The 22,467-nt window shown below is 34.9% G+C and overlaps 2 protein-coding genes across 6 annotated transcripts in view; one reads left to right on the forward strand and one right to left on the reverse strand.

Moving 5' to 3' along the window:
- The window catches only part of LOC134841081 (band 3 anion transport protein-like), an 85,924-nt gene that overhangs the window by 61,848 nt on the left and 1,609 nt on the right, over positions 1 to 22,467 (forward strand). For all 5 annotated transcript variants that reach the window (XM_063856855.1, XM_063856857.1, XM_063856858.1 and 2 more), the window contains 8 exons: positions 5,630 to 5,854; positions 6,411 to 6,565; positions 7,650 to 7,844; positions 9,558 to 9,708; positions 14,917 to 15,152; positions 15,635 to 15,813; positions 16,005 to 16,255; positions 19,861 to 20,204. In XM_063856855.1, the coding sequence (XP_063712925.1) occupies positions 5,630 to 5,854; positions 6,411 to 6,565; positions 7,650 to 7,844; positions 9,558 to 9,708; positions 14,917 to 15,152; positions 15,635 to 15,813; positions 16,005 to 16,255; positions 19,861 to 20,204 (1,736 nt within the window). The remainder of the gene's footprint in view (positions 1 to 5,629; positions 5,855 to 6,410; positions 6,566 to 7,649; positions 7,845 to 9,557; positions 9,709 to 14,916; positions 15,153 to 15,634; positions 15,814 to 16,004; positions 16,256 to 19,860; positions 20,205 to 22,467) is intronic.
- On the reverse strand, positions 377 to 2,048 carry LOC134841083 (actin-binding LIM protein 3-like). The gene is made up of 2 exons (XM_063856864.1): positions 1,629 to 2,048; positions 377 to 1,485 (listed from the first exon to the last, which is right to left on the reverse strand). Exons 1-2 carry the CDS (start codon positions 1,915 to 1,917, stop codon positions 422 to 424), a joined length of 1,353 nt encoding a protein of 450 aa, XP_063712934.1. The 5' UTR covers positions 1,918 to 2,048; the 3' UTR covers positions 377 to 421.

Raw genomic sequence — 22,467 nt, forward strand, 5'->3', positions numbered from 1 at the left:
CGGCTCAACTGGTGTCTACCCATGTTTTGTCGGCTTAATTGCCACTCGACAAATGGCCATGAATGGTATTTAGTTGCGGTCATGGTGTTTAATGTCATAATTTCCTCAAAAAGAAAATCAATCTCCGTAATTTCATGGAATTTTTTTTTTTTCGAATTTGAAAATTTTGAAACAAAGAATTTCTCCAAATTAATTGCCTCCGTCTCATTGTCTATCATCTATTTTTTTTCTTTGAATTTTGAAAGTTTAAAAAGGCGCTCATTGACTCTTTCTGTTAGCAATGTTCTCATGAATGTGGTGGGAACTTTCTGTGCTAATTGCAGCACAGCAACGGGCTATCCTTTTGTTTCTTGTCTGGTTTCGTTGAAGAAAAGAACAAAAATATATACTGTATTACTCAATTCTTAACTGTGACTACAAATTAAAATAGTTCAAACTGCCTTTTCATAGCATCCCGTCTCCATTTGGGCTGCTTATAAAAATCGAATTTTGTACATCTAAAAACTAAAAGGAATTCTTTGTCGGCCAAATGTCTCTCCAGGTTTTTGCGGTCTACTCCTGGCGGCAATTTTGCATTCCGTGTGCGCAACTGAGCATAGGGTAGATAGTACGGTGAGGATGCATTAGATTGCTGTTTTTCGGGAGTCAGGGGACTCCGTTTCTGTCTGTGTTCGAGGATATTGAAGTCAGTGCTGCTCATTGAACTTTCATTACTGCGATTGTCATCTTGAGATGACTTAGAACTCGAGGTGTCCTCGTGGTCGCCATTTTGATAGACTTTTTCAGCCACTGCCTCCTCGCCCGGATTTAATTCGTGTTCCAATTCGGACTCCTCGATTGTCGGTTCAAGTGCTACATGCCGACTGCTGGAAATTTTCCGTCGGTTCGAGTACATCGGTCGTAAATTGCGTCCCCTAGTAGCTCCTGCTGAAGTTTGATCATATTTGGCTTGGTTCAACCTATTCAAGAACACATTGGAAGCTCCGAAGCTAGCGTCAGTGGAACCCCCATTCGTGCACGCAGTGCCTGAACTTAATGGTGATCTGTTATCTTGTCGAAATGCGTACTGGTTGGAGACGGCAAGAGGTGATAGTGAAGAACGGGAGTTGTGAATAGGTGATGTTATTTGACGCTTGTTTGATTCCTTTGGAATGAAAGAAGCTTGTGTATAATATTTCTCACTCTGTAATGATTTCTGATGTTCTCCTTCATAAAGTGGTAATTTTAGTTTCGATTTGAGCTCTGCCAGATCTGAATGGTCGTTTAGTTTGGAATCCGAGTTGGAACTAATACTGTCAAATAGATCTAATGGAGATTTCTTTTCTGACGGTGAGAATCCCAAATGAATAGAAACTGGTCTTGGTCCTTTGGGAGATAAAGCCGACGATGAACTGGCTCTTGGTTCTGAAGTTCCAGTTATGAAGTTTTCCATTTGACGAATAGATTTGCGAAGCGTCGAACATTTGGGATGCCAAATTTCGTCCCCTAAAACACCAAGCTAGCTAATGTAGATGATTTAATGTTGAGATCATAACGCTGATGGAAAAAATTTTAATTCTCCTCATGCTTGGGTATAGAAACAAGAATTATGAGGGGGCAATTATGAGAAAGAATCACTATGTTAACACCTTCGGTCATCATCTCCTGGCCTTGTTTGAAGTGACCCCCACATACTGAACAAAATGCACAGTGGGTGTGGTATCGCTTATTTCCCTCAGATGGGGATACGCAGCTGTTGTCATCTAAGATGAGTTGGCCACAGTAGAGACAGGTGACGTCACAGTACTTCTTGTAGCACCGCAGACAGTGCTGCTGGTTGTCCTTGAAGAAGAACTCGTCTGATATGAGTATTGAGCACTTTGAGCACCTACCAGACAGATTTAATGAACAACATATTTGGCTAGGAAGACGCTTCATCCGCGAGAAAAGAACATTTAGAAAAGAGCAGCTCTTTACGGTTGATCGTTTTTCAATACATACCGATTTTTCAGTTTTTTTTAATTGCCCAGACTGAAAATCTTTGTCCGCACGTGCACTGAAAACGAATACATGATGTGGCTCAAACAGATTTGGCTATCCATGAGGCTATTATTGGTTATCCATGATATAGTTGCGAGATTCCGAAATTGCTCAGCTGTTTCGCACTATGCCTTAATCTGGAACTATTTCAGTTAAGTTGAACCAAAATGGATAAAGGGTTTCAATAATTGGGTTTCTTAGAGTCTTTTTGTTATACAAGTTATTGACAAGAGAATTAACCATTATACAATATACGAGCGCTTAACTGAGAACCGCTTGTTGAATCCCCTCTTAAGAACTCCCAGTGCATATTGATGAATATCTTCTCAAGTGCATATTTTGGTTATTTTTTGGGATGAGAATTGTCATCTCGCCCGCAAGCTGTGACCTAAGATGAAGTCGGCCTCGAAGTATCGACCGTTCAACCTAAAGATGAAGACCGTCGGTGAAGACCGTTCAACCTACAGTCCGTCGGTGATGATTTTTAGAGTCGATGAACGTAGTTCAGACTCTTATATATGTCGTGATGATATTTTCCAGGAAAAGTCTTCAGGTTTGTTCAGGCTCAAACCTACTTTATTGCGATTGAATTTAGGTTTTTTTAAGTTCAATTCATTTCCTTCGTATGTTAAAAGGAAGGTACAATCCAATATGGAAAAGCAAACGTGTAAAGGCCGCGAACATTTTGTGCAAGTGAGAGTTTTATCAAGCAAGTGTCAATCATAAATTGTTTTCGAAATTCAAAGAAATTTTAGGCATCGTTTGAAATTGTAAAGGCCTCGCTAGTTTTATCAAGCAAGTGTCAATCATAAATTTTTCTCGAAGTTTAAAGAAATTTAAGGCTTATTTTGAAATTCGAAGTTTGAGATTTAAAAAAAAAGAGTCAGTAGTTTTTTGTTTTATTTTTGCGTTCAATGACTCTTTTCCAACTGTCTGTTGCTATGAATAACCTTCTGATGCTGCAAAAATTTCTGATGCAAACTCATTTTCCGTCAAGTCTCGGCCAGTCTAATGCGCGCAGGATGGTTTAATTTGCACCTTATTTCTATTTTCAATGATCGACCTAAACCCTTTAAGATCTTTCCAGCAGACATAAAAAAAAGCTTTTTTTTTGTGTCGAGAAGAACAGGTTTGAATTTTTCTGTTCTCAAACAAATTTACATGGAGGAAGAAATCAGAGACAGTAATCTCAATCCTACTGCAGTAATTCTAAAGCGTGAAAAAAAAACGATTTTATTTTTGTTGGTTTGACATTTGATTGTTTTCAGCTTCAACTCATTTTCGTTGTTGAAAAGAAGGCAAACTCTTCTATCGAACAGCAAAAATCTAAAAATCATCAAAATTGTGACTAATTTTGGTTTCAAAAATGAACTTCCTTTTTTAAAAGTTACCGCGGAAAAAAGTACCCATGATCCTGTTTTTTGTAAATGGGATAATTTTTTGAACAACGCTTTTCCTGAATATTATTGAAAATTTTGTGTGTTTGACTGTTATCCTGGATTGTCTTGCTTCAGCTTTTCTTGATAGTTTTGCTTTAGTTTGAGTTGGTCATGAAATAATGAGTTCTTTCTTTACATAAGTAAACGCTTCTGATGTTCTATGAATCTTTTTTCCCGGGCTCAAATTGCATGCTTTAGTGCTTAATTTAGATAGAATTTTTGCTTAATAAAATAGCATTTTAATAACAGCTGTTTAAACCGCTTTTTGGGTTGCTTGTGTTTGAAAAGATCATGTGTGATGATAACTTTTTTGAGTTGATATTAGACACTAAGGTTGTTTTGTTTCAACAAAAAGTCTTAAAAGTTCATCAAACTCAAATTTCATTTATCGCTTTTAGACTAGTGATTTTTTCAACTTCAATACAAATTCATTCGCTTAAAGGGAGATAAAGTACATTTTCTGATACAGAATGTGGAAATGGCGCAACAAAATGTGAATGGCTTAGTTTCAAAACTGGAATTTATTTTTGAAATTTCCCTGCAGAATAAAAAAAAATTACTCAGTGCCACATTTTTTCTAAAATTATTTGATTTAATTTAAAATATTGCCAGGCCAATTACTCAGTGCCACATTTTTTCTAAAATTATTTGATTTAATTTAAAATATTGCCAGGGATAAAGGATTCTTGAAATTAAAACAACTTTAAGCTGAAGGCAAACATAAGAGTTGTTTTTTTCCCGTGAGTTTATTTTCATTTCAAAACTTTATTTGGCCATTTTTTCTGGAACATGTATTCAAACCGTTTTAAAGTCGATGACCGTAATTCAGATTCTTAAATAGGTCGTGTCATTTTTTGTTTTTCTTTCAAGATAAGTCCTAAAATACTAACAAAAGAAGTGCATTCATACGTAAAAAAGCACATATGAATGCACTAAGGTTTATTTGCAATTTTTGAGTTCAATTCAATTTCATATTATAGAACGTATGCACTACATTGTTAAAGCTGAAGTAGCGAGGAAAAAGTTAGCGACTTCTAGTTCGAAAGTTAAAACTTTTCCAAATAATCCACTTTTCTCAAGTTGGGTTAAGTTTATCAAAAAAAGACAATAATAGTTTGCTCTTGAAAATCCAAGAGCATGAAAACCATGAAATTCGAAAGTTAAAAAAAAGGATTCAATATTTTTTGTTTACTTGCGTTCAGGACTCTTTTCCAACCGTCTGTTGGCTATGTTTTCTATTTCCAAAGACAACAGATCGAAAACATGACTATACGGTCTACTTCTTGGGCTCATCCAGTTCTAGTCATGCAATGTCAAAATTATTTTATTTGCTAATTTCTGATCAAGTATGTGTTGTATATTTTTGCTGAAAGTGATATTGAATTAGGTCAAACTTACCGTATCATTTGCTCGTTGGAAATTTTTGCCCCTTGTACTTCATAAAATCTGCCGACGAACCGTTTGAAGGTTGTAAATGCGGAAGAGTAAACGATCCCGCTGTTATGTTGGATCAATAATTTTCAAATCCAATCTGATAGCTGATATCATTCATGGTGAATAATAAATTTCATCTGAGAAAGAATCCATTTGATGGTAATAATCGATCATTCATTTCATTGAGCATTGATACAAAGATTATAGTGCTAATTTAGGCTTTTATCGCAAATATCAGTGAACAAGGCTTCGTTATTTAGTTAAGAAGGTCTGTATTATTGATATAGGGCAAATTATAACAAGCTAGTAACATGATTCTTAATTGGTTGAATTCGATTTGTGACCATAGTTCAGGTCATTTGTGTGGTTTTCTTCTATGCCCGTCAAAAGGCTGCTTGAATCTACGAGAGTTTGAAATATGTATTTGAAGGTTAAACCAAACGATGAATCACAATCAATTATTCTCAGATTGTTTTTTGAAACAACCTCTTCTGTGTTTTTCTAAGTGTCTAATCTCTGAAATATTCCGTGATTATTATACCGCGCCGTGTCCCAAGTTTTTGTTAATAAACTGCTTGTAATTTGTTATTGAGGAGTTGATTAACTAGAGACGTCTGAAAACGGGACCAAAACGTCTCATAATGATTAAGGCTAATGTTCCAGTTGTCGTAAATGCTACTTATGTTTTAACAAATAATGTCATAAAAGCGTGAAAACATTTTAAATTTTCTTTCCAGGAGAAAGGCGAGACAGCAGAACCCTAAAGAAGGGCGAAGAGGGGGATGACGATGAGTTGCGTCGAAGTAAGCGCTGTCTAGGGGGTCTCATTCAGGATGTGAAAAGAAGGTACCCCCTGTACCTGTCGGATATAACAGACGCCCTCAATTTCCAGTGCTTCTCTGTCGTCATCTTCATCTTCTTCGCCGTTCTCACCCCATCTATCACTTTTGGAGCTGATGTTGGTTAGTACAGTTGAAAGATGAGTTTATCCTCAAGTCAGATATATAGATGCCCGAAAATTATGTCAGCCAATCAGAATTCACTTTCAGAAAATGTAAAAGAAGTTAGTGTGAAAATCAATTAGTGAAAGTGTGACCAGCTTAAAGGACGTTGATTGGCCGAGAATTTTCCGCGTTTGGTCTTTCGGCCATCAAAACAGCCCCCTTAATAATTCTAATCCTCTGCGTGAAGAATAATAAAGCCTACTGTTTGCCTGCTTACCTTAAATATGTCTGTTTATTAAGAGCTACATGTAGTTTTCCTAGGGTAGAATATTGTCATACCCTTCCTAAATTTTAACACGGGCCATGATAGCCCTAAAGCTAACAGTTTGTCCAATAAAGGAGGATAAATTTGTCTAGAGAATGATTCGTCCGTGAACCTAGTGTTTTTAAATTTGGAAGAATATCGTGCTGATTTTGCGATAACCATAACCATCTCACTGTTCGTACTGAGCTTTGTTTGGATTTTTGTTTTTCTGTTCAATATTAAATTTTCTTCGTTTTTTATTTTGTCTAGAACTGGACCGAGTGAATTCGTGGATGGGAGTGTATGAGACGATTCTGGGCTCTGCCATCGCTGGAGCTCTGTTTGGATTATTGAGTGGTCAACCTCTGTTAATAATAGGCTGCACTGGTCCATTGGCAGTGTTCGAGGGATCCCTCTACGACGTGGTTTGTGGTTTCTGTATTTCATCAGAAACTAATAAATATAACTTAAAAAAATCTGAATTTATTTAGCGTAATTTTTGCTGTAATATAAAATTTCGAGGATCTATTTAACAATTTTCCCCCTTTCGAGAAAAGGAGAGAGATTTTTCAGTAGATTAAGTTAGCTGATTAATCCACCAATCAGAATTATAATTATAAATGGAACACTCTAGTGCTAATTTACTGTTTTATGAGAGGAGTGGAAATTCCTTAGTAGATACAATGGGGGGATTGTTAAGTAGATCCAATATTGAAGATCCAATTTATATTCAATATAGGATAATTTTATGTGGTTGTATATAAACATTGTCAAAATCACCCTGTGGTTTTCCTTCCCATTTTGGGAGCCCAAAGACTTGCTAACATGACTTGCTGGCATCGATGCAATGGTGCCTTGGTTATACGTCGGATTCCTTGACCTTTTTCCGGGCTGTCATCGGAACGTAATTCTTCATTAATTCCTCGCAACCTAAATCTTTTTTCATTTTTATAGGACTCTTACACTTAAAACTGATTGACCCTTTCAGCGAACGCATTTGACCAACAATTGCATCTTTGATTTATAGTCAATTGATTTATAGTCAATGAACATAGTGAAAACATTTACACAGGTCGTGATGATTTTGTTTTATTTGTGTTTGCGACGCTCAAATTAGATTTTTTGCGGTTTGGCGTTTGATTTTTTTTTCAAGTTCAGTTCATTTCCTTTGTCAAAATGAAGGCAAACTCCTCTGTCGACGACCAAAGTTGTAAAGGTTACCGAAAACGTGATTGACTTGTAATTTCGAAAGTGGATTTTAATATTAAGTTTTTCCAGGGAAAATTTAAAAATTTACCCGTTGATCCAGTTTTCTCAGCTTGAATTATTTTATTCAAAAAAATATCACTCAGTAATTTTTCTTGAAATTGAAAGAGCCTTAAGGCCATGCTTTTTTCTTCTTTGATTTTCTTTGCGTTTGTTTTTTCCTTGAGTTCGTTCACTCTTTCAACCGTCTGTTGGTTATGTTCATAAAAAAGTATGCATGTTTCGACTGTCAGATTGTTTCAGACGGAAAGTGTGAGTGAGAAGAATTACATGCCTTTCCGCTGCTGGGTTGGACTGTGGCTCTTCCTTATCTGTGCTCTGACTGCTGTGCTGGAACTGAGTTTTGTGCTCAAGTATTTCACCCGCTTCACGGAGGAGATATTTGCTATGCTTGTGTCGCTCATTTTCTGTGTGTCTGTCATTCGCAACCTTATTAAGGTTAGTATCAGATTATGAAACCAAAATTTGACTTAAAATAGTAGGTTAAGGAAAGTCCTCATTTTTTAAAAGGTATTTTTCACATTTTTAAAATAAGATTGGCTATTTTTGAAAAGGAGAAGATATTGAAATTAAGTAAAACGAAAAGGCAACGGTATCCTCAATACTGTTTAAAATAGTTTTTTTATTTTTAAATCAATCCTCGAAACTAAATCTTGTAAGTCAGTCTAAAAGACAGAGATATTCATTGCTGTTTGTCTTCCACTGAGAATTTTTTGAAATGCCTTTTCATATTTACCAATCACGACTAAAAAGATTTTCATATGATAGCACAGTTTGAGATAAACCTTGTGCTAAAGAGAGATGAACCCGAATTTGATTTTTCGCGGTTTGGTTCAAGTTATTCTTAGAATCAACTCATTTCCTGTGTTAGAAGCAAGGCAAACTAAACAGCTAAAGTGTAGAATTCACCTATTGACCCAGTGTTCTCAATTTGAGTTAATTGTGTCAAAAAAATTGCCAATCATAATTTTTGTTTTGAAATAAAAAGATGTTTGAGGCCATCTATTTTTTTTCTTTGAATTTCGAAAGTTAGTTTTTTCGCAAACAATTCAGTCTTTTTTTTGGGTTTCGTTTTGTTCATTTACTTCACAAATGTCTGTTGGCCATCTTTGAACGGTAAACATTTAAAGAATATTTGTCTCGAATAATTTCATTTTGGTTTATCAGTCCTTTCTTCGTCTGTTGAAGCCGCCACAGTTTTGAATTCACGTTTACCTAAATTTTGCTATGACATTATAGAACAAATACATGATTTAAGAGAACTTAAATGTTTTCCATAATAGCTTTCCGTACGACACTTGGCTTGGGTCCTTCTTAAATTGGTTCAGAAAAAAGGTTATGTTTTTTTTTTATGTGCATTAAAGTACATTTGCAAAAAGTTGCTCAATTTATTGGGGATCATTATGCAATAAAATACCTTTTCTAAGAACATTTTTTGTGCGTATTGGCTATTGCAGAAAACTGTGTGAACAAATTTATTTGTTCTCTCACGCGTATAGATTTTTGCTGTTGTTAAATCGAGCCCACCTTCAGAAACCAAAAAAGCAGTTTTTTGACCTTTTGAAAATTGATGAATGTATGATGATGATCTGTAATAAAGAAAAAAGGAACAGTTAAAGTTTTTTGTTCGAGTTTTAAATTTGCGGAAGGTTGAAATTTGGACACATCATAGCAGGCGTTAACGGCCCAGCTGAGTTTTTTTTTAGAGTAACGTTTAGATTTTCTGATATCGTACTTAGAATCACAGCCGAATTTTGTTAATACCTGAGGACTGGACAATTAATGAGCATTGGTTTTAAATTGGGTAGATAGTTTTTATTCCCGGAATGTGTAGATAGTTTTGATACTCTGCGCCATTTTTTTTTTCAAAATGCTTTTAACCTGGTTTTGGTATGTGACTTGGTTGTCAATAAGTACGCCTAAATAATTAACTTCATTAACATTGTTTATAATTTGATCTCCAACTTGAATTGTTTTTGTATTTTTGAATTATTTCTCTAAAACAATAAGTTCAGTTTTATCCTGATTGATTTTCAAAGAGTGTGGATCAAAATAGTTCAACAAATTTGCGATGTTATTTTCCAAACTTTCTTTGCATTGGCTTATTTTCAGTTTTTTTCTGCTTATTTTTTGATTTAATACCTTGTTTAGATCTTCGAAGACCACCCTCTAGGAATAAATGAAGACTGCCAAGTGCCGTATGTGCTGAACCAGTCTTATGTGGACCAATGTGTAGTCGTGGAACCCACAAGTGCTGCAATCTGTTCTAATCAGTCCTCCATATTCGGTCCCTTCACTCCAGGTAATCTCGGGGAATCCCTCATTCACGAAGGACCGAATGCCGTCCCAATCAAAATCAATTATTCAAAGTTTTGAAGTAAATCGGCGAAAAAATGTCAGTTTCGGATTTTTTAAAAGGCAGTGATTGTATGATATTTTTCGCGCATTCTGTCGGTCCTTCACGCATGAGAGTTGCCCCCGTAACTGGCATTCACCTTCCAGTCAAAAGAATAAGGAATTGCCCAGTTTTCTGTTACACTTGCGATTATTTAATTTTTTGACACGGATTGTATGCACTGAAATCAGAAAAATGAGTAGTTATCAACGTCAAAATTAGTAGTTTGCCGGAATATTAACATCAATAAGATTCGACGACAGCAAAGTATATTGTCATTACTTAAGCATTATCTTTAATTCATGAATAAACCATACATTTTTTGCTTAAATGGATTTTCATACTGTTAAATGTTTGGCCACTCTTAAAACATTGTAACTAAATTTACCGAGCGTTTACAAAATTGGACTTTGGGTAACCGCTCGTTGAATCGAAAAAAATATTGTCATTGGCACTATCGAATAGCGAAAGAGTAAATGACATAACAAACCTGATCAACTTCTAATTTCGAAATTGGTTTTTTGTTTTTCGGATAATGTTAAAGTTTACTCATTGATTCAGTTTCTTAAAATTAGGTTAATTTTATCAAAAAAGATGTCAATCATAAATTGTTCTCGAAATTCAAACATCTCTAAAGCCTTTTTTCTTTGAAATTTGGAGATGTTGTTTTTCAAAAAAAAAACAAGTCAGTTTTTTTCTGTCTCCTCGCGTTCATTCCATTTTTGTCCACTGTATGTTGACTATGTTTATATTGGCTGTAAATTTACCAAAACAAATTGACTAACATGTAAACGTTTTAAGGTTTTGGCTGGTGTTATATCGGCCGAGTCTCCTCCTTCTGAGTCGTTTGATTGATAAAAATTTATATAATCGAGTTTCGATTTTTTTATTGCGCGAAAGTTTAAATGAAAATATTATTTTTTCGATTCAACGGGCGTTTACCCAATGTCCAATTTTGTAAGCGCTCGGTAACTTTTGTTACAATGTTGTAAAAGTGATTTTTCAAAATTGAATTTTTTCGTTGTGTGATTTTTGATTATTCAGCGCAATGAACGTATTGAGTACTCTTATATAGTTCTTAGTAGTTTTTTTTTCAGGAAAAGTCTTAAAATTTGTTCATGCTCAATTTTGATTTTTCGCGGTTTGACTTGTGATTTTTTCTTAAATTCAGTGCATTTATATTTTTAAAAGGAATGCAAACTGCATTATCGAACAGCAAAGTGTAAAGGTCACGAAAAACTCGATCGACTTCTTTATCCGAATTAATTATCCGATTTCCCAACAAAATAAAAATATAAACCTATTGATCCAGTTGTCTCAAATCTGGTTAATTTTACCAAATAGGTGTCTTGCAAATTCAAAGAGCCTTAAGTCCGTCTTTTTTTTTCTCCTTGCGTTCATTTTTCTTTTTCAACTGTGAGTTGGCTATTTTTTTCATTTTCAATTCTTTTGTTAAACGAAATGCAAACTACGGATAACGTCTCACGTGTCAAATGCCTCAAAAATGCGGAACATTTCCCAAATGGAATCATTTTCATGTTTGAAATTTTTGAATGAATTTTATGTGAACACGGTGTGGAAAGTAAATTAATTGCCTAATCAATTGTTGATTGACAGGTCCCGGATGTAAGGCAAATAACTTTTTTTTCATAGTTAACCATCTATTTTTTGTGAAAATAGAGGAAATGTACTAATCAGTGATGCGCTTTATTTAAACTATTTCTGTTGAAATTCTCCACAAAACCGACAGTGTTTCAGAAACATCACATGGCGAGGAGTTGATTAGCTGCTGTAAATTATAAAATTGAAATTTTGAAAACCTCCCGTTAAATGTTGCCTGAAATGAAATACTCGGGTTTTCTCTCAGATTCGCTACAATTCTTAACAGTAAATTCATTGAAATTGATTTTTTCCGCCGTTACTGCAGCAAATTATTGTAATAAATGGAAAGTATTAATTAACTCTTCTTCAACTAATTTGATGGTTTTTAGGAACTATTTTGTCAACTAATTTTTTTAATTTAACTAAAATCCGGGGCATTTTGGTTGATATATTGTTTTGATAACAGTTTTCAGGTTTTTCATTGAATTATTGAGAAACGATGAATGTAGTTCATACTCTTATCGCGATGATTTTTTTAAGTTTTGTTTTTCAGGAAAAGTTTTAAAATTTGTTCACGCTCAACTTACTTTTTCGCGGTTTGAATTTCGAAGTTCAGATCATCTCCTTTGTTAAAAAGAAGGTAAACTCCACCATGGAAAAGTGAAAGTGACTTGATTGACTTCTAGCTTCGAAAATGGAATTTACTTTGCAGACTTCTCAGAGAAATAAAATTTTAACCTATTGATCCAGTTTTCTCAATTTGGGTTATTTTTATCGAAAAAGTGTCAATCGCCAATTGTTCTTGCAATTGAAATACCTTCAAGGTCATAGATGTTTTTCTTGGAAATTCGATAGTTATGTTTCTGTTTCATTGCGTTCATTGTTTCTTTTTCGTCTGTTGGCTGTGTTATGCTTCCTATTGTTAAATCGTTTCTTGTGCTCAAAGTTTGACGGTAAAAATTGCCACTTTAAGTTTGGTTAGAATCAATTAATTCAAATTTTTATTCATATGCGCTCGTTCTGATGAAATCAATCGTTGATAGAAAGCTTTTGACTTTCCTTGAAATTTGAATTTTAAGTCATTTTCTATGCCATTTGGGATTTGTGCCATTCGGCAAGTCACTAAATTTTGCTCTCCAATTACGAAAGTGCAAATGTCTCAGGAAATCTTGAATGACTATTTTCGGATATGGATTTTAATTTAAGAAATCCCATTAGATAGAAAATATTTCTCATTGATCCAGCGTTATCAAATGGTACAATTTTGTTTCAAAATTTTAGTCTAATCTATCTAATCTAATCTAATCTGATATATTAAATGAAAGTCGGATTGCGCTATGGACGCAATATTAAACTGGACGCAATGTGTTAGTTTTGTCGAATGCAACGTTTTAAAAAAACTTGAGGCTTAACGTTTCAGAGAAGGCCCAGAATATTCCAGAACTTTCAAACGTTCTTAGGTCTGGAATATTTTAGAAAATTTTTTTTAAATTTAATTCTTTAGACAAGATGAACTCGATGCGTTTTCAAGGCTAACCAGTACCTGTCCATTTTTTCCGAAATTTTGATTTTCAGGTTGATTTCATTCTGAAACGAACAAACTAAGAACAGCAACCTCCTTGTTAGAAAAACAAGCTTTTTGCTAACCAATTTGCGCTAAGAATTAACGTGGAATGTTTCAAAGTTTCATCGCCTGAATAGCTTGCTTAGAGAGACTGAAACATCTCGCCAGTCGATTTGCTCTATGAAACAACTTGACATATTTCCAAGTTTCATCGCATGAATATTGTGCTCAGATAAACTTTGAAATATTTAAGTAAAGCATAAATGTTCGCAAAACCTTCCAAGCAAACTTTTGGCAAGTGATTAGCTTTTTGAAATAACTAGAAATATTTCATAGTTGCAATTTTCATAGCTTGAATAGCTTGCGCAGAAAAATTTCATTTTTTTGCGAACCAATTCGGTCATTGAAGTAGCTTGAAATATTTGAAGTTAAGTTTTTTAAAAACCATTAGATTTATGAAATAGCTTGAAATAATTAAAAGTTTAAGTATGATATGACTTGAAATATTTAATAAGTTTCGTTACTGGAATAGTTTGCTTAAAAAGTCTTGAGCTTTTCGCTAAGCGATTCGGTGCAGTAGTTAACTTGAAATAATTAAAAGTTTGCGAGCTTAAATCGCTTGCTTACTTTTTGCGAACCGATTTAATTGACTTCGTTTATTTGAAATTTTGTAACTTGAAGAGCAGCGTCGAAAAACTTGAATCTTGGCGAACCGATTTAATTTATAAAAAAAAGTCGAATAGTTCGAAAAGTGATAAGTCGAAAAGTGTTTAGCTTGCTTAGAAAACTTAAGCTTTTCGATAACCGGTTCGGTCTGAATTCCGAGTTTCAGAGCTGGAATAGCTTGCCTAGAAAAACACAAATTTTTTGCGATTTGATTTGGTAAACAAAGTAACTTGAGTAATTTCATAGCTTGAATTGCTTGTTCGAAAAAATTTCAACTTTACTTGAACTGATTTGCTTGATGAGACAACTTCAAATATTTCATGTTTATGTAGTTTGAATAGTTTGCTTAGGAAAACTCTAACTTTTTGTGAACCGATTCGTTCTTATAATTAACTTGACATCTATCATGTTTTCATAAGTGGAGTAGCTTGCGAGGAAAAATTAAAAAATTTTGCGAACCAACTCGGTCTATGAAATAATTTGCAAAATTTCATAGCTCGAATTGCTATAAGAAAAACAAAGCTTGGGAATGGATTTGATCTACGAAACAGCTTGAAGAATTTTATTTAGCTCAATTAGCTGAGTTAAGACAAGCTTGAACTTTTCCCGAACTGATTTGCTCTTTGAAACAGTTTGGAATAATGCAACGTTTCATCAATTGAAAGGCTTCAATATCAAGTTTTATACATTGCAATCCGATTCGCTTCTAGAAGAAATTTAGCTGCAATAGCTTGCTTAAAAACACTTTTTGCAAACGATTTCGATCCCAATATAAATATAAATATTTCAAAGTTTCATCCAATGAATAGCTTGCATAAAAAATTTACAGAAATTCGTTTGCTCCATGATATGACTTGAAATATTTCAAAGTTTCGTTACTGGAATAGTTTGCTTAAAAAGTCTTGAGCTTTTCGCTAAGCGATTCGGTGCAGTAGTTAACTTGAAATATTTCAAAGTTTCATAGCTGGAATAGCTTGTTTAGATAAAAAATATTCTATCGTGATATTTCGGTCATGACATGTATAGGTTGTTTTTAGTTTCATAGCTTGCATAGCTTGATACAAGCAACTATTAATTTTTGCGAACCAATTGTTTGTTGGAGACGGGCTTGCTAGTTGATAAAAGGTCCGAAATGTGATTTATACGTTTTTTATTGCTATCTGTGCAATGTATCGCATATGGTGCAACGCTGCGCATCTCATCTGTTTGTTTTGCTTAAACGAAGTTTTTATCCATTAAAAATTAAGAAAGTTAATTCATTCAAGGTTTTTTTTTCATTATAGATGAGGACTATTGTTGCAATGAGCCAGGAAGCTCATCTTCGACGCCCAACACAGCTCTGCTGAGTTTGATCCTCACAGGTGGCTGCTTCATCATCGCATACTTTCTCAAACAGTTCAGAAGTTCCCCTTTTCTCGGTCCACGCGTGCGAAAGGCGCTGGGTGATTTCGGAGTGCCAATTGCCATTCTTTTGATGACGGGACTGGATATGATCTTGAATGACAAAATTTACACCAAGGTCAGCGGCGCTGCGAGAAAACTTAAATAAATAAAAAAAAGTTGTCTATAAAAAAAGTTAAATAAATACACAAAGTTGTCTATAAAATAAATTGAAATTTTTCACTCTGAATTAATTATTTCGACACGATTAAATTGCCTAAAATATTCAGTATCTTGAACTTGTTAAGCTGGTTGTCTATTGATTTAAACTTTTCATTTAAATGGACATCACTGACTGTAATTTTTCTCGATTCCATTTTGAAATATGATTCATTGGTTAATATATTTGGTCTTTATATATAAGATTTACATGCTTAGTACGTCTCAGTTATCGTCTTTTATAGGCACTGAATTAAATTTGTGATTTTCGAATAAGAAAATAATTATTGAGAATTTTCTTCGTTACATTTGATCGAGCGGAAGATTTGACAAAGAAAATTTTCGTTTGTTCTAGAACTATCTAGAAAATATGAATATTCACTGTCATTGCTCGTATTTCAGAAACTGAACTTCCCTGAATCCTTTGAGCCGACGAAGAACGAGGACAAAACTAACTTCACTCGAAACTGGGTCATCTCTCCTTTTGACCTTGAGAAAGAGTACTGGTGGATGGCTTTGGCCGCATTTGTGCCCGCTGTTCTTGTATTCTTTCTCATGTTCATCGAGATACAAATCACAGCGTAGGTTTATTTTAATTAAATTTTGTATTTCGTATTTTAGAAACTACTTTTTATGGTTTCACAAGATCTCTACGTGTTTTTTTTGTGATAGATAACTGGCGGTTCTTCCAAGATGTTAATTTTTCACCTAATTTATCCAAAAAACTCCAAATTTTTTCTTTCTTGTAACTAAAATTAATGTAATATTTCAGGAGAATCTTGAACAAGAAGGAACACAATTTGCAGAAAGGAACTGGCTACCATCTGAACATTTTGGTCATCGGCTTGTCTGGCATCATCTGTGGCGTGCTTGGCTGTCCGTTTGTGACAGGTGCCACAATTAGAAGTGTGAGCCATACCAGTGCTCTGATTGTGTCTGATCCCCATCATGCACCTGGTGAGAAGCCGAAGATGTCTGTGATTGAACAGAGAGTCACCAGTTTCCTCGTCAATGTCCTCCTCGGTAAGTTCAATCGAAAAAGAAAACAAATAAGTTATTCAAGTTGATACAAGTTGACCGGTTGCTCTGCTTTGGCAGTATTTACCGACCGTGTTTTTTACCCTTGCGGTAGAAAGGGTGTTGTAACAGGGTACTTCGTGATGAAACGTAATAATCACGCACGTTTCATCTGGCTTCATAATAAATTCAAAATCAGTCAATTATCCAGCCCAACCTGGAGTAGAGGTAACGCACCTGCTTTAGAATACAAAGGCTTGTAGTTGGAATCCGGCATGGATGTGTTTTTTTTGCAAACCAGAAGTTTTTTCGGCTTATCGTCTGTTTGTTTATTTTTGTCGGCCTAGTTCCCGTAGCCTGATTTTTGTTTACCCTTGCGATAGCAAGGGTATTGCAATTGGGTACCAGACATTTTTTTCCCGTAAACAACTTTGTCCACAGGAGTCACTTCTGGACTCCTTCACCTTTTCGTCCACTTTTTTTTCCCGTAAACAACTTTGTCCACAGGAATCGTTTCTGGACTCCTTTACCTTTACGCCCCTAATCCTCTCGGTTTCCAATATTAAGCATAGTTGAGTTTGTTATTAAGAGTAATAAATGTAGTGAAGACTCTTATATAGGTCTTGCCGATTTTTTTTCATGAAAAAGTCTTAAACTACTGATGCTCATAGGTGTAATGCACCTTTTGAGTTCAATTGAAATTCATCTGCTGAAAGTGACGTAAATAGCACTTCAAATGTGAACGTGGAAATGGCGCGAAAAAACGTGAACGATTTTTAGTTTCGAAAGTGGAATTTATTCTTAAGATTTCCCAGCGGAATAACAGTTTTACCTATTGATCAGTTGTCTCAAAATGGGTTAATGTTATCAAAAAAGCGCCATCAAAAACTGTTCTAGAATTTCAAAGAGTTTAAAGGGCATCTAATACTTTGAAATTCGAAAGTTGAGATTTTTTCAAGAAAGTCAGTGTTTTTTGTTGCCTTGCGGTCATTACTCTTTTCCAATCTTCGATGGCTATGTTTTCAAATATCCCGGTATTTTCAAAATTTTCTTTTTGTGTTGGTTCTGATTTTTCCAACTCGATTTGTTAAAATTTTATTTTTTTTTGTTCTTTTTTCGGCTTAATAGGCTTCGGCCTATTTTAGATCGGCTTAGTGGCCTAATTTCGAGTAATTTCTAGGGAAACATAATTTTATGCTATACTTAATCTTTTAAATAGCCAAATATTGCGCGTTTCCATGCGGGAAAACAGTTTGTGTGTGCGTGGGCGAAAAACAGTTTGTATTTTCGGCTTTGTTCCCGCGTGATAACGTTTTTTTAAGCTAGTTTCACATTCTTTTATCTTGGCTCGTTTTTTTTTCAAATCTAGCATTGTCTATAGATCTATTTTTTTTTTCGAAATTTTCAAATTTTGTTCAACCTAGCGGCTTTCTTGTTTTGTATCTGTGTAAAGGCTTAGCCCACTTTTATTTTTTTGAATGCCCTTGCTAAACCCCATTTATAAACTGAGTTCATAACTTTTTGAGGAGTTTTATTTTGTTTTTTGACTGTATGTTTTACTAATTTTTGTGGTAACATTTTTATCTCCGTCCAGATAAAGCCCCTTCATAAATTGAGTTCCCCTTATAAAACTTCTCAAAAAGTTTTATAAGGGGAACTCAATTTATGAAGTGGCTTTATCTGGACGGAGATAAAAATGTTACCACAAAAGTTAGTAAAACATACAGTCAAAAAACAAAAAAAAAACTCCTCAAAAAGTTATGAACTCAGCTAGTTTTTATTATGTAAAGCTAGTTTTTAAGCTAGTTTTTATTATGTAAATTTTACTGATTTTTGTGGCAAAAATTTGATCTCCCTGGATTAATGTCCAAGGAATTTTCTTTTTGTGTTGGTTTTGATTTTTCCAACTCCATTTGTTAAAATTTTATTTTTTTGTCCTTTTTTCGGCTTAATAGGCTTCGGCCTATTTTAGATCGGCTTAGTGGCCTAATTTCGAGTAATTTCTAGGGAAACATAATTTTATGCTATACTTTATCTTTAAAATAGCCAAATATTGCGCGTTTCCATGGGCGAAAACAGTTTGTATACGCGTGTCTGTGGTTTGAGTTTAAGGGGACTTAATGACTTCTTATTAGTCTTAATTTTTCCGGCTTGTTTTCCCCCTTTTTTCGTCTTTGTAGGTTTCAGCTAATATTATATCGGCATAGTGGCCGCATATTGTTTCATTTTACTGAAGAATTAAGTTTGTGTGTGTGTGTGTGTGTGTGTGTTTGTTTGTTTGTTTGTTGGTTTGTTTGTTTGAGGGACTTGATAATTTTTTAGAAATGTTTTTGGTCTAAAGGGTTTCTGCTAAGGTATTTTCGGCTTTGTTACCGCGTGATAACGTTTTTTTCGATGCTAGTTTCACATTCTTTTGTCTTGGCTCGTTTTTTTTTTCAAATGTAGCATTGTCTATAGATCTATTTTTTTTTTCAAAATTTTCAAGTTTTTTTCGACTTAGCGGCTTTCTTGTTTTTTTTATCCGTGTAAAGGCTTAGCCTACTTGTATTTTTTTGAATGCCCTTGCTAAAGCCCATTTATAAACTGAGTTCCAAAACTTTTTGAGGAGTTTTATTTTGTTTTTTGACTTTATGTTTTACTAATTTTTGTGGTAACATCTTTATCTCCGTCCAGATAAAGCCCCTTCATAAATTGAGTTCCCCTTATAAAACTTTTTGAGAAGTTTTGTTTTGTTTTTATTATGTATATTTTACTGATTTTTGTGGCAAAACTTTTATCTCCCTGGATTAATGTCCAAGAACTTTCGCGCATGCGGCTGTTCTGCTCGTGATTAGCAAGCGTTATCAATTCGGAACAACTTGTCAATTACATTCGGAACAACTTGTCAATTACATGTCGATATATTGCCCCGATATCTTGAAGTAAGGTCCTCATTATCTGGGATACAAACTTTCACTAGTTCTATTTTTTACATCAAGCAAAGCGTATTTGGGATTTTGTGTTTTCGTAGACCCATGAGTTAAAAACCGTGCCACGAGTAAGGTATAAGGACACGTTTTGACCGGTACGGGCTGTTTTTTTTAGTGCGCTAGCTCCTGCTTGCCCCCTCGTTGTGTGGTACAGACAATGAGCGCCCTAGGCCATAGTTGTGTGGTACGAACAATAACTTCAATCATTTCACGCGCTAAATGATTCCTATGCCTTAAATGGTAGCTGAAATAACAAACAGCAATCGGAGAACCTGATACAAGCCTCAGAACAGAATCATAGCTTCTCCGCCAATAGTTTTTTCCGTGATCCAATTGAAATTAACGGGAAGACTGAAAGTGCGTTTTTCTTGTGAAATGTTTGTCTTTTTTTGCAACCACGTAGCATCACAGATTTAACAAAAAATGGATTTTCGGGTGCAATCAGAATAGAAACGAACCACTTCCCACTTTGGTTTGGCTGAAAATATTGTAGACAAACCAAAAAATCATTTTATTTGTATAAAAGCCTAAAAGCTGGAAGATTCTTGCGTACATGCTCCAGAAAATTAAATATCTCGGTTTTTGAAATGCCTCAGTTTTCAAAATCGCTTGGTTTTTGTCAACGTTTTTTCCTTTTTGTAGGTCTGTCGATACTTTTGAAGTCAGTGCTCAGTCACGTGCCATACTCAGTGCTCTATGGAGTGTTCTTTTACATGGGAGTTGCCTGTCTGGGATCTCTCCAGTTCTACGACAGAATCAAACTGATGTTTATGCAGCGAAGAAACTACCCTTCAGTGCCATACGTGCGAAACGTGAGTGGATTGAAAGTGCACCTGTTCACGATTATTCAGATTGCAGTTGTGGCAATTTTGTGGGCTGTGAAGGAGTCGCCGATTTCGATTTTCTTCCCCTTCTTCCTGATTCTGTTGGTTCCTGTCAGACTGAAGTTGTTGCCCAAATTTTACACTGAAGTGGAACTGGCTGCTGTAAGTTAACGTCGAAACTTCTACCTAAACCACTTATTCGAACTGTTAATGAATTTCACCGTAAATTTGATAGCAAGAATAAGAGAACTTCTAGAATCTTGTTTATTTGTTTCATTCTGCATTGAGAAGGAAATTTGGACTGCGGCGTTTTTTTAACGAGTTTTGATATGAAACTTCGTAAAATGTGTGAAAAGAGATAGAGGTCTCATTGAAGTACTTCGAAGGTCTTCAATCAGAGTTTGAAATGAAGTTTAATTTCGAAACAAAAAGTTCACAGAAATGAAAAAGGAACGTGAATATTTCCTTTCATAGATTAGATTATGAGATTAAGATCGGCTATTTTAAATAAAGTTTTACGCCAGTGCAGAGAAAAATTCCAGTGTTATTTCACGCCATTGTAGAGAAAAAAATTATCATCATTAATTTCAGATTTTTCATACTCATTTACGTCCGTTAAGCTAAAAATTCCCAGGTGGGTGGATGTTAACTTGGTCAGTCAATCAGAGTTGTTTAATTTGCACGAAATGCTGAGAAATTAATTGGGCGATGAATCTTAACTTAGTCACTTTGGAGTTGGCCATTTAGGGTTTGCATGTTAAGTTGTCTAATTTGAAGTGTCAACGATTAAAGTGAAGACGCTTATTTAGGTCTTGTGGATTCGTAAAATCATTTGCTCAATGGAAGGTAAACTACGCTATTTAGTTACGAAAATGTAAATGGTCCAAAAAGAAAGTTGACTGTATCTCGAAATTTTCTAAGTGGATTTAAGTTTTTTGAAATCCCCGCAAAACAGTTTTCATTCTAATACTATCGTCGCGGAGAAGCTGTGTCAATCATTTGAAGGTTATCAATGGCTTAGAATATGGTCCGCAACACAGGATTTCTCTGTTGAATTTTTGATTTACCGCCTTGATGTCAAAGCCAGTAAGAAGAATAAAATCGTGGAAATTAAATGAAAGAGAACACCAAATCAACTACAAAGAAACAATAAGAAACAAGCAAGAGAAAAATCAAATACAAGCGAACTCAAAAATTTTTAAATCAACATTTCTAGAAGAAGCAAAACAATAGGAGAACCATCGAGAAAAAGAAAAACATCGTGGTGGACCGAAAAATATGCAAAAGGGATGACATGAAAACACTTTTGCTAAAAAGGTGACAGAGGTCTGAAAATTATGAAAACCGAGGATATATCGGAGGCAAAACACGCCGTGAAACAGCTAGTTGCTTAAGCTGAAAAAAGAATCGAGCTAGAAAAGGTGTCAAGATCTTTCAAAAGCGGAGACACGACTTAAAATGTTCCGCCTCGCCAAGCAAATGAAAAATGACCTAAAGGATGTGGTTGGAGCAAAATTCATTGAATATGAAAGAAAACTCCTGGCTTGCGTGCAAGATGTTCTCTCGCACTGGCAAAGTTGTTTCTCAATTCTTTTAAATAATTTAAATCCGAAGAAACCCCAAGATGTTATCTCTCGTGGCTAGTACAGGTGGAATTCACTATCCCAGAGTTATTATTTTTTTTAGAACTTGCATTGAAAATTTTTGTATATTATTGGAACATGCAATAAAAATTGCCGAAAAAGCACTGGAAAACCTTCTGAGACTATTGATAAAGTAGACAACAAACAATTAAGTTTTATAGGTGTTAGATCAACTACCGATGCCATTTTTCATATTGTTCAATTGAAAGAACAATTTACAGAACAGAAAAAACCACTGCCTGCCATTAGTTGATCTCGAAAAAGCCTTCGACTTTGTTCCCAGGGGACTGATACTATAGCCTCTGAAGCAACAGGGAGTTCCTTAAAATCTGGTACGACTAAAAATGTGTTTCTACACTGAGTCTAAAATCAGACTTCGCCGAACACAAGGATGATATGATACCTTCGAAATTGAAGTAGGCGTGAATCAAAGATGGGTACATAGCCCATTGTTATTTTTTAGTCGTGCAAGAGGCTACGAGAAACTGTCTTTTTATGGTACTGTGATATTTGCTATATGCAGATGACCTTGTGGTATCAGCTGAAACGGAAACCCAGCCTATTGATAAGTTTAACACTTGGAACAATGCTTTACAGAAACGCCGTTCAAAAGGTTTCCTGGATAAAACGAAGTATTTGATTTTACGCCGAAAGTGTATCCACAAAAATAACCGGAAAATATCCATGTGCGTGTTTTTCGAAGGGATCCTGCGCCAATACACTACGCTGCACTTCTTGAACAAATGGGTGCTTAAAAAAGCAGTGGTCTGCGGAAAATACAA

This window comes from Symsagittifera roscoffensis, chromosome 3 (assembly GCF_963678635.1).
Source record: "Symsagittifera roscoffensis chromosome 3, txSymRosc1.1, whole genome shotgun sequence".
Taxonomy (NCBI): Eukaryota; Metazoa; Xenacoelomorpha; order Acoela; family Convolutidae; genus Symsagittifera; species Symsagittifera roscoffensis.

Bases quoted from the DNA above. Each gene is read 5' to 3' on its own strand.
- LOC134841083 (XM_063856864.1), bottom strand. From the start codon at position 1,917: ATGAAGCGTCTTCCTAGCCAAATATGTTGTTCATTAAATCTGTCTGGT. The intron at 1,486-1,628 runs GTGTTAACATAG...TTGGTGTTTTAG, and splicing joins CCAGGAGATGATGACCGAAG to GGGACGAAATTTGGCATCCC.